Raw genomic sequence first — 12627 nt, forward strand, 5'->3', positions numbered from 1 at the left:
GTAGCGGAAGCGCGCCTGGCGCCAAATTTTCAAGTTTGGATGCTTGAACTGAAAACAAAACCGAAGTTCTTTGAGGTGATCGCAAAAAATATATCAATTTAGCTTTTGTTGTATACATTTTTCTCATACGGTGGTTTATCGAAATGTACATAAAATCTATTGTACTAGAGGGCTTCAAGTCCTACGCCGAAAGGACGGAGATCAACGGATTTGATCCGTTTTTTAACGCCATCACTGGACTGAACGGCAGCGGAAAGTCAAATATACTGGACTCCATCTGCTTTCTGCTCGGGATTTCCAACCTATCACAGGTTAGTTTGAATACTTTAAATATCATCTACACGTAACCAAATAGCTACATCTGCAGCTTTTGTGATAGCAGTTTTTAATAGCTGTGGTTTATGCATTTTGTTGGTTTGTTTAATTGTTTTTGCTTAATTAAAACACTTGTATTACAACGACAACATACAAAATGCAAAAAACAACATTAAGTAAAACAGAATAGAATACAGAGCATGATTGTTTTATTATTATGGAAGTAGGTTTAAGTGTTTGCCAGCTAATTGTAATGCTGCCTTTCAAATCTTGTAGGTTCGTGCCACTAATCTCCAAGATCTGGTGTACAAAAATGGCTTGGCTGGGATCACCAAAGCAACTGTGTCCATCACTTTTGACAACTCCAACAAGAAACAGAGTCCCCTTGGGTTTGAGACCCATGATGAGATTACGATTACACGACAGGTACGTGGCTTTAGAGCTCTGTTTGCTCCACACTCTCGCTGATAACACTCATTATTGTCATTTGTTGTGTTGTGCAGGTGGTCATAGGTGGACGAAACAAGTACCTCATCAATGGTGTGAACGCAAACAATCTGCGAGTCCAGGATCTATTTTGTTCAGTCGGCTTGAATGTCAACAACCCTCACTTTCTAATCATGCAGGTAACCACCATGAGAGACTGATTTAAGACTTTGTAAGTTATGTGGCCTGAAAAGATGAATTCCTATGAAATTATGTTGGATGTTTATGTTCTTAACAACAGGACTTTCATGAACAAATGAACGTGAATGGCTGATTGCTACTTATTTCTCTAAATAAATAAAATTTCACAAGTAAATAGGGTTAATTTTGGTTTCATATTTTTAGATAGATGAGCAATTGTACCAGTTGTAGTTACCGTTCACATTCTCAATCACTCCTATTGTATGTTTATTTCAGGGCAGAATCACCAAGGTCTTAAACATGAAGCCTCCAGAGGTGAGATGTGTGTCATTTGAATGTACTTGGTTCTGATCTTATCACATTTGATTTTAGTAATAAAGCTTGCAGTTGAATTGCAGTAAACTGATGGATGTACTGTAAAGTTATAAATTGTAAAATAATTAATGCATGTTTTTATTCCCAGATTCTGGCTATGATTGAAGAGGCTGCAGGCACCAGAATGTACGAATGCAAGAAGATCAGTGCTCAGAAAACTATTGAGAAGAAAGATGCCAAGCTGAAGGAGATTCAGACTGTACATGAATTTATTTAAATGTTCTTTTTATTTATTTAAATGAGACAACAACCAGCAGTTTCATCTAATGACGATGAAAATCTGTGTGTGTGTGTGAGACAGATCCTGGAAGAGGAGATCACCCCTGCTATGGAGAAGCTCAAAGAGGTTTGTGTTATTAAAAAAAAGTATTGCAAGTATTTAGGAATAGTTAAGTGCAGAAATATAAAATATTTTGTTGTATTAACCACATGTTACTGTGAAACACAAAAGAAATCTTAATAATAAATTAATAATGAATAACTTATTTATAACTTATTGTATATGTGTATATTAGATTCACATTATAAGAAAATCATGCATTATTTATTTACACATTTATTATATAAATTAAGTGATTAATTATTAATAAATGAATGCTAGAGGCCTTACATTACTCTGTGCCACTCTTTTTCTTATACAGTATAAATGTATCATCTTTGTCACACCCTGTCTGTCTCCCTTCTTCCTCAGGAACGTGCGTCCTACCTGGAGTACCAGAAGCTCATGCGTGAGATCGAGCACTTGAGTCGACTGTACGTGGCGTACCTGTTTGTGTGTGCCGAGGAGACCAAACTGAAGTCCACTGAAGACCTGCAGGAGATGCAGAGTTCCGTCGCACAGCTGCAGGAGAACATGAGAGAGAACGAGGCCAAAGTGAAGGAGCTGAGCGCGGAGATACAGGAGCTGGAGCGCAGGAGGGACAAGGTAAACCGAGCAGGAGACAGAAGCAATAGTGTATGCGTTGGAAACCTTCATAGGGAAATTTCAGCCTTTAGTTGTTTCTCACTGTGTAATGAAGCTTCCAAACTTTTCTCCTTTGTTTCTGGTCAAGTGCTTTACAACAACCTGCATTAACAATAACACGTGCATGCCAAAAGCACAATATAATGTATAAATGTGAATGCTAGTCACATGATATGTAACAACCTAAATTTGATTGTTTGCATTTTAACAGTAATATAGCAGTAAAATAAGTCAAAACAGTCATTGTAACTGATATTATTTCTTTTATCTAGTTGAAATGTTTGTTTTATCTCGAAAGATGCCTTTATGATTTTATAGCATTTTAGAGAAAAGGTAAAAACAGAAAATGTATGCCACACTGAACTATGTAAACAATTATATATTGATATTTAATATTAATATTTACGGTCCAATTGTTATTTGTGTTGCTTTTGTTTTCTATTCTGTTGAGTTAAAGTAAAGTCTTATTTTTATTATTATTTTATATTATTGAATAAAACAAGAAATAATTATTACAAAGCATTTTAAGTTTCGGTTGTCTTCCATTAGCATCCAGAATTTTCGGTTTTGGCCCAGAATTTTTATTTTGGTGCATCCCTCATTTTATTTATTTATATATGTGTATATATATATGTATGTATGTATGTGTATGTGTATATATATATATATATATATATATATATATATATAATATAATTATATTTATATATGTATATATATATATATGTATATATATGTATATATATATATATATGTATATATATGTATATATATATATATATATATATATATATATGTATATATATGTATATATATATATATATATATATATATATATATATATATATATATAATTTATATATGTATATATATGTATATATATATAATTTTATATATATATGTATATATGTATATATATGTATATATGTATATGGAAGAATATTCAGGACTTTTTTCAAAAGCAATTGCAAATTGTATTTTCAATTGCATTTTCCACATGTGGGAAATAATTCAAATGCAGAATTCAAATCTTGCATTAACGTTTTCATTTGCTCTTTCCCGAAAACACAGTGACTGCCACATTTCAAATGAAAAAGCAAAGTCCGTTTGCAACTGTATTTCCCTTACGAGTTATGAGCCTGTTATATTTAAATAGCAATATTAATTACCACATCTGCATTTTCACTCTCTCTGTGTCGTGCATGTTGATGCACGTGAAAAAACAGTAAATGCTGCTACTCCTAGCTGTCTGCTCTAGAAGAGACTTCACTTTACACCAGCGATCTAGACGCAGCTGTCACAGAACATGCCGCAGCCAAGGTGAATTCATATTAATATTTGTGTGTGCATTGGTGACTGTCCACAGTGAGAGATCTTTCTTGAAACTTATGCAGTGCTTTTTATGCTACAGGACGCTTGCTCCATAACTGATTTAAACTGTTAAAATATGAAATAATATAAAATAAGGTGGAAAATGAGTAAATAAATATAGATTGGCACTGTTTTTTTCAAAATACATCTTCTAATACAAACACGCCCCCTAGTATAGTCCCGCCTCTCACATTGATTGACAGTTTTCCGTGTAGACGTTGGAAAGTCAAATGCAAAAGGAATTGCGATTCCATTTGAGTTTTGGCAGGTTAGTGAAATGAGAGTGTGAGAGTGAAAATGCTGATTTGGTATTTAATATTGCTATTTAAATATGACAGGCTCATAACTCATAAGACATGGGAAATACGGTTGCAAATGGACTTAGATTTTTCATTTGAAATGTGGCGGTCACTGTGCTGAGCAAATGAAAGCGTTAATGGAAGATTTGCAAGTGCATTTGGATTATGTCACAATTTAAGCACCCACATGTGGAAAATGGAATTGAAAATACAAAAAAATTCCTGAATATTATATATATTTTTTAATCATTTAAGTGAAAAGGCCACTTTAAGCTTAAACTCGAAGTCTTTTGTCAGGACTGCATGAGAATCAACAAATTGTTAGTAATGGTTTTCCTCCCATTGTTGTGGAGAAAAAAAAATGTCTCTAATTTATTCGAAATTATTTGTTGTCCTGTCCATTTAAGGTCCGAAATTTGACCGCAGTCTGCTAAATGGTGTGGTGTGACCTCTGACCTCTGATTTAAAGAAGTAGGGCTTCTTTTACCTGGCCAGGTTTTTTAATCGTGTACTTGTCCTGTGGAGACTGAAGGTCTGTGATAGATGGTGGGATGGTGGGTAATGGACTGGCAAAAGTATTAAAATCTTTGTACGGGAAAGGATATTTGAATTTTTAATGATGCAAATTGAAACCTGTTAGAAAAGTGTGTGGTTGATTGATTGAATATTTCTATCTCCTGTTGTATTCCATTAGCATGTCTCTTTTCTGTGTCTGTCTCTCTAGGAGGTTGGGGGGGTGTTGAAGACTCTGGAAGAGACCTTGTCTGAAGCACAGAGAGTGGACACAAAGGCCCAAAGCGCTCTGGACCTGAAGAAGCAAAATCTGAAAGATGAGACCAAGAAGAGAAAGGAGCTAGTCAAAAACATGGAGGAGGTAAAACAGGGATTCAGGACTTTTGATTCCATCGTTTGTCCTAAAAACTAGTTTAGAAATATCTGTGTGCTTTAAATATTTTTTAAAAGTGCCCCGAAACTGAGTAAATAATAAAGGTACAAATAGATGTAATAATCAAATGAAATAAACTGAAATAGAAAAATTTTTATCAATTAAAGAATAACATTACTGTTGGGTTTGAGGGAAACTATTTGATAACTCAAAATATTGCCAGAAATCAATTTGTTTTACATAAATGTAAATGATTTGAACTTTCTTTGTACTAGGATAAGAAGATGATGTCAGCTAAGGAAGTGGAGGCTGCCAAGGCTGTGGACCGGCTGAAGGCTGTGCAGGAGGAAGGACAGAAGGATGCAGAAGCTCTGGAGGCGGCTCAGCAGCATTTTAAGGCAGTGTCAGCTGGTCTCTCTGCCAATGAAGATGGAGCTGAAGCCACACTTAGTGGCCAGATGATGACCTGCAAGAATGACATGAGTAAAGCTGAGACGGAGGCCAAACAGGTGACCTTTTTGACCTTTAACATCCTCCCGATAATCACAGTGATGTTGAATGTTTGCCCACTGTGCCTTAAAAATGACACTTGAAAAATTCTGTTTATTGTTCATACTGTTTTATTACTTGGATCAATAAAGTCTCTACTGAGCAACTTTGATTATTATTATGAGAAATACATCCTTTATGGGTCTTTTACTGCTCTTCAAGGCTTCATTTATTTGTTCCAAAACAGCATCAAAGTAAAAGTAGTACGGTAACAATTGCAATGTTGTGAAAAATTGTTACATTTAATAATAACCTTTCTATTTTAACACATTTTGAAATGTAATCTATGTATGTGATGTCAAAACTGTATTTTCAGCATCATTCCTCCAGTCTTCAGTGTCACATGATCCTTCAGAAATCAGTTTAATATGCTGATTTGCTGCTCAAGAAACATTTCTTATTATTATCAGTGCTAAAGCACACAGCTGTGCTATTTAATATTTTTGTAGAAATTATCTTTTTTTATGATTCTTTGATTAGAAGGTAAAAAAAAAAAAAGAAGTATTTCTTTGACATAGAAGTCTCTTGTAACTTTTAATTTTACTGTCACTTTGAAGCAGTTCAATGCATCCTTTCTGAATAAAAGTACTGGTATTAAAAAAGCTCCTGACCTCAAACCTTTGAACAGTGATATGTTATACTGTATTATATTTTATTGAAGATTGATTGTAAGTGACTCTGTTCTGTCCCTTAGGCTCAAATGAAACTGAAACACGCTCAGCAGGAGCTGAAGACTAAGCAGACTCAGGTCAAGAAGATGGACAGTGGCTACAAAAAAGACCAGGACACATTTGAGGCTGTGAAGAAATGCATAGAAAAGCTACAGGCCGAAATGAAGAAACTCAACTATGAAGGTACCGAATGCATTTTGAATGTGATTGTAGTGTAGTGTTATTAGGTGCATTTAACTGAAGGCCAACCAGAAATGTTCAATGAACTGAATCATATTAGTCTTTGTCCAAGACATTAGTTTAAAACATTTTGAGAGGAGATTGACTTGTGTGTTCAGATGGACGAGAGGAGGGTCTGTTGGAGCAGAAGAGGCAGTGTTCACGGGACGTCAGTCAGCTCAGAGAAACCTACGAATCCCTCGTGAGCCAATTTCCCAACCTGCGCTTCGATTACACGTGAGAACATACGAGCCATTTTCATCTAGACTCATTGCTTACTGTATGTGTGGTTTATACACTTCATTCATTTATTGAATCCATTGGTACTGTGTGTATGTAGGGACCCAGAGAAGAACTGGGACCGCTGTAAGGTGAAGGGTTTGGTGGCAAATCTTTTCACTGTGACTGATGTGTCAAACGCTACGGCTCTGGAGGTGGTTGCTGGTGGCCGTCTCTATAACGTAGTGGTCGACAACGAGGTGAGGGTTTTTTCTTTTTTTTTCTTTTTAAAGCAGTGATGTGTTCAACTGATCATAACACATTTTAATTGTTACAAATCATTTCTGTTTCATATAAATTTGTCCTTTTATTTATTAAAGAATCCTGGGAAAATGTATCACCGTTTCCACAAAAATATTAAGCTGCTCAACTTTTATAATGACTGCTGAAAATTCAGCTTTGTCATCACTGGAAAGAAATATATTTTAAAAAGAAAATAGACAAAAAAAATGTAACATTTCACAAAATTACTGGTTTGAATATATTTTTTATAAAAAAAATTGTCTTTTTTCAAAGACACCACTTTGTCATTTATCTGGCAAAATGATGTTTTGTTTTTAAACTTGTCTATTTGCAGGTTACTGGAAAAAAGCTCCTGGAAAAGGGTGAACTGAAACGCCGATACACTATCATTCCTCTGAACAAAATCTCAGCACGTACCCTCAATAACAATGTAGTGCGCACTGCCAAAAACTTGGTGAGAACTTGGTTGATTTGATTATAACTGGTTTGAAAAAGTCTCAGTGGGTTTTGTTGAATTAAATGTCTTTTTGTTTGCAGGTCGGGTCAGATAATGTGCACACAGCTCTGTCTTTGGTAGGTTATGAATCTGAGCTAAGGAAGGCCATGGAGTATGTTTTTGGGACTACGCTGGTCTGTGACAGTTTGGACAATGCTAAAAAGGTTGCCTTTGACAAAGGTGTGAGCACCAAAACTGTTACGCTTGGAGGAGACGTGTTTGATCCTCAGGGGACCTTGACTGGAGGTTTGTATACTATAAATGCGCAAGATGCAGAGTATAATAAAAACTGTCGATTCTCTGTTTACTAAATTACAACTCCGAATATTTGAATAATTTCACCAGAATTCCTAGTGGCTTCAATCTAACTTCTATTCCTCATGTATTTTCAGTTCTTTTTAAATTCTGGCTACTGTAAAACTAATATTTTAACGAAAATGTTGGACAAATTGAGAGAAGGAAAATTAGCCCATAGTCTGAAAATACCTATAGAATATATGTAATATCCCCATAAATTCTCTGGAGCTTTTTTGTATCTTCAGCTTTTATTTTAGTATTATTGATACACTGTTACAGTGTTGAGTTAGCTTTTATTTTTGTATTTTCATTTATGTGTGTGTGTGTATATATTTTTTTTTGTATTTTATTTTTTATTCTATTTAACTATAACTTGTATTTTAGTCTTTTTAATACTTAAGCTTGTTTCAGTTTTAATTATTTTAGCTGACTTTAACAACACTGATTAGAGCCTGATTTTGATTGGTTTTATTAGATACACCCATAAGAATTATAGCCTTAACATACAAACAGCATATCCAGAATTTAAGTATTTAATCTGTATTTTGCGGAGCAGTCAAATATTTAATTTAGTGCTCAAATTCCAGCAATTTGTGCAGATTTACATGTTTTCAAACATGCAAATGCTGTTACACTTTTTCTAATATTACAGTTCAAGTTTACCCTAGGAATCAACCCATATGTTGTTTAAGCTACAAGGACTTTCAAAGACATCTTTGCTGAACTGTGTACATTATCACCATTATACTTCCCCTGATCTCTAGTTCTCACTTAGCATTAGCTGCTGAAAAACCCATATTGGTGCACCCTTATTTACAATTGATTTACTATTTACATATGAGTTTGTGGTCTAAATATGTTTACAAGGCACAGTAGAACATTGTGTTCTCTAATAACAGTTACCTGTGTGTGTGTGTGTGTGTGTGTGTGTGTAGGTGCACGTGCTCAGACGGCCTCCGTCCTGTCTAAACTGGCTGAAGTGAAGGACCTTCAGGACAGTCTGAGGACTAAAGAGGCAGAACTCACCGCGGTGGAGTCCGAGCTCAGCAGCCTCAAGGGAACAGTTGAGAAGTTAGTCTCTGTGTCCAGTATATAACCTCTCCAAATCCTCACTGACCAATCAGAACAAAAGCTCAAGGCACAAGACTGAGATGTTGTTGCTTTCTTTCAGATACCGTCAGCTAAAGCAGCAGTTGGACCTGAAGACCGAGGAGGCTCAGATCCTGGAGACCAAACTCCAGCAGAGCTCCTTCCACAAGCAACAAGAGGAGCTGGAAAACCTGCGCAAGACCATCGGTACACACAAATCCCCCTCTTTCCCAAAATGCCGTTGGTTCTCTTTCTGAAACCGGTGCTTTGTATAAAAGACACAATAAACACAAAGCTCCACAGTATGGGTGATTGTTGCTTTAATGCTATTTAAATGTCACGGTGTTCTGTTCTTTAGAGGAGTGTGAGGAAACGCTGCAGAAGACAAAGGAGGTTCAGAAGAAGGCAGAAGAGAAATACAAAGTTCTGGAGAACAAGATGAAAAACGCAGCGGCAGAGAGAGAGAAAGAACTGAAAGCAGCCCAACAGAAACTCAACCAGGCCAAAAGCAAAGCAGATGCCTACAACAAGAGACTGAAAGAGAAGCAGCAGGTACTTTCAGTTTACTATGAAACCTAACAGGCTCCAGTCCGAACAAAGTTTCACCCAGGTTTTCACTATACTAGACACCGTCTAGAAGCTGTCTACACTCGATGCTTGGAAATCCGCTCTCTGTTTGTTTCTCTAGGAGGCAGATGCAGTAGCTCTGGAGTTGGAGGAGCTGAAGAGAGAACAGACTGGATATGAGCAGCAGATTCAGGCTGTAGATGAAGCTCTAAAAGCCATACAGGAGCAGATCGACACCATGACCACTGATGGTCTGGCCAGTAAGGTACAGAAACAACCTCTTTAAGAATTACCTAGATATTTTTGGGTGGACTGTTTTTAAAAAATGATCATTCTGTTAACATTTATACCACTTTTTTACAATGGAAGTCAGTTGGTACCTGAACTGTTTGGGTACACACCATTCTTTAAAATACCTTTCTTTTATAACATGGAATATTTGGGTGGACTGTCCCTTTAAATGTATGTGCCCTAAATGTTAACGCTCACCCTGTGTGTGTGTGTGTGTGTGTGTGTGTGTTTAGGAGGCAGTGCGTGTTGCACAGGAGCAGCTGTCCCAGCAGAAGGAAGTGATTCTAGGACAGGAGAGAGAGATTAAAGGAAAGACCGGAGAAGCAAAGCGTCTCCGAGAGCGAAACAATGAGGCGCAGCTCAAAATCAAAGAGCTGGAACACAACATCAGCAAACACAAGAAAGACAGCGCCGATGCCACAGCCAAGGTCAGAGAGGGTCAATGACACCATTAGAGACAGGCCTGTTTCTAGATTAGTGTATCTGATGTTTTTGGTGTGTTCAGGTGACCCGCATGTTAGCTGAAAATGAGTGGATCTCCTCTGAGAAGCATCTCTTTGGCCAGCCTAACACTGCCTACGACTTTAAAACCAACAATCCCAAAGAGGCTGGACAGAGGCTGAAGAGACTCGAGGAGAATAAAGACAAGCTGGAGAGAAACGTCAACCGCAGGGCCATGAACATGCTCAGTGAGGCCGAGGAGAGGGTATGACCTTTGACCTCTTAAGTGTCAGCCCTGTAAAAGATGCAAATACTAAAATGTGTCAAACATGAGAGCAAAAGAGCAGAGGTTAATTTAGGAGAACTTGAGATCATGTCTGGATCAGATTTCACTCCAGAATTAAAAGAAAAATCGATAAATATATATTTTTTGGTTTTGACGTTTTTTCTCGACAATTAAAGGTCCTAAAAAGGCATTTTTCCATGTCTTGTTTTGTTATTGCTGTCTTTTTAAGCTTAGGCTATATCTTGTATATACACTACCTTTCAAAACGGTTTGGTTGGCACGATTTTTTTTTTTTTTTTTAAGATGATTTTGAAAGATATCTCACAAAAGCTGCATTTATTTGATCAAAAATACAGTATTTTAAAATCTAATTTATTCTTGTCATACAAATCTAAATAATCAGCATGCATTAGTTTTCAGCGTCACATGATCCTTATTGAAATTATTCTAATCCACTGACAAAAATAATTGTTTCTTGAGCACCTCCAAAATAATGTTGAAGATAGCTGATATTTACTCTGAGAATCCTGGAAAAATATTACTGCTTCCACAAAAACAGTTTAATAGAAAGCATTTATATTAAATAGAAATCTTTTATAGTATTATAAATGCCTTTACTGTCACTTCAATCATATTGATTGACCCCCAAATTTTTTTGTGGTGTGTTTGACATTCAATGTTTTTTTGTTTGGTAATAATCATATTGATTGTTATAATTTTTTATTAATATTAAAAGTAAAAGATAATAACACTGTCTGCCTTCTTTCAGTACAACGACCTGAAGAAGAAAAAGAGAATAGTTGAGAATGATAAAGCCAAAATCCTGGAAACAATTGAAGAGTTGGACCAGAAAAAGAACGAGGCTCTCAACGTGGCGTGGCAGAAGGTAAAATACCCAGCCATGACCCATCCAATATAAAACTAATTTACTAAATTACAACTTGTAAGAAAAAGATCAAACAAATACGATGCATCTCGTTCAGCACAACGTGTGTGATTGCAGGTGAATAAGGATTTTGGCTCCATATTCTCCACCTTGTTGCCTGGGGCAAATGCCCGTTTAGCTCCACCTGAGGGCTGCGGTGTCCTGGAAGGGTTGGAGTTTAAAGTGGCTCTAGGGAACACGTGGAAAGAGAACTTGACAGAGCTCAGCGGGGGTCAAAGGTCAGCTTTTGCTAACTCTTGCTAAAAGTGGTATATCGCTTGTTCCTAAAATCAATAACCATTTTGGTTATGGCTCTCCAGGTCAACATTTTCTTTGCCACAGATCCATTAGAGCATAAGATCGTGGCTAAAGCTGGTTACTGCATAATTCCCTGTCCATTGATCATCTGATTCGATTATGCGTGTTTCAGGTCTCTGGTGGCACTCTCTCTGATTTTAGCCATGTTGCTGTTTAAACCCGCTCCCATTTACATCCTGGATGAAGTGGACGCTGCTCTTGATCTGTCACACACGCAAAACATCGGACAGATGTTGAGGACACATTTTACACACTCGCAGGTATTGCACATTTAAATATCAAAATCAGCAACACATTCATTTTCCTGTGCATCAGTAGCAGAACAGCTTTAGCATGATTGCGTTTGATCCCAACAGAAACTGAAGTTTATTTCTTCTTCTTTGCAGTTTGTGGTGGTGTCTCTGAAAGATGGAATGTTCACCAATGCAAATGTGCTCTTCAAAACCAAGTTTGTGGATGGTGTCTCCACGGTCACTCGCACGGCACAAAGCCATGAGGGAAAAGTTTTGGCCCAGCGCACCAAGGAGAAAGCCAAGGACAAACGCCAGCGACAGATACTGGCCAGCTAAATGCTTGCACAAATTTTTCAAGCCAGATGTATTAAGCTTTTATAACCTTCATTTGAGAAAATGAAATGGTATATTTAAAAATGTTAGTACTAAAAGCTTTCTGGACACACCACATTTGTGCATCTAATGCATGTAAAAAAAAAAATCGCCTCTTTCCATTGCCCATTTTAAAACATTTGTGTTCACACACATTTTCTCCACATTATGGAGTGTAGTTGCTATGCTACTTTTTTATCCTGTGTATGTTTTCTCTATCTGTATGCTATATTTCAGTATATTTGTTTGTAGGGTGATTGTTTTTATTGTCCTTTCAACTTTTTGTCCTTTTCAAACTAGTTTTGTATAAATAAAATGTCAAAAAAGTAGAGGTGTCAGAAATGAAGATGACATACTGCCCAAAATACAGTTAAAATGCTGATTTTTATATTGGATAAAATTTACTTTTTGCTGGATATTAACTGTAAAGCGCTCTCTCGCTGGAGGTATATCCAGTTGTTATGGATCATGGACATTAATTTATCAATATGAGAACTTTCTAAATCCACCCAAT

At 36.5% G+C, this 12627-nt stretch overlaps 1 protein-coding gene across 1 annotated transcript; it reads left to right on the plus strand.

The window, feature by feature from the left end:
- Window positions 1-11: 11 nt before the first annotated feature.
- LOC113106675 (structural maintenance of chromosomes protein 2-like) lies at window positions 12-12478 on the plus strand. The gene is made up of 24 exons (XM_026268742.1): window positions 12-311; window positions 592-741; window positions 819-941; window positions 1219-1257; window positions 1406-1516; window positions 1619-1663; window positions 2009-2242; window positions 4676-4825; window positions 5113-5346; window positions 6081-6240; window positions 6396-6513; window positions 6617-6755; window positions 7133-7252; window positions 7336-7540; window positions 8527-8662; window positions 8763-8887; window positions 9039-9232; window positions 9369-9512; window positions 9772-9966; window positions 10044-10244; window positions 11035-11151; window positions 11269-11429; window positions 11621-11768; window positions 11895-12478. Exons 1-24 carry the CDS (start codon window positions 144-146, stop codon window positions 12075-12077), a joined length of 3600 nt encoding a protein of 1199 aa, XP_026124527.1. The 5' UTR covers window positions 12-143; the 3' UTR covers window positions 12078-12478.
- Window positions 12479-12627: the final 149 nt, after the last annotated feature.

Source organism: Carassius auratus, chromosome 1, assembly GCF_003368295.1.
Source record: "Carassius auratus strain Wakin chromosome 1, ASM336829v1, whole genome shotgun sequence".
In the NCBI taxonomy this organism is placed as follows: Eukaryota; Metazoa; Chordata; class Actinopteri; order Cypriniformes; family Cyprinidae; genus Carassius; species Carassius auratus.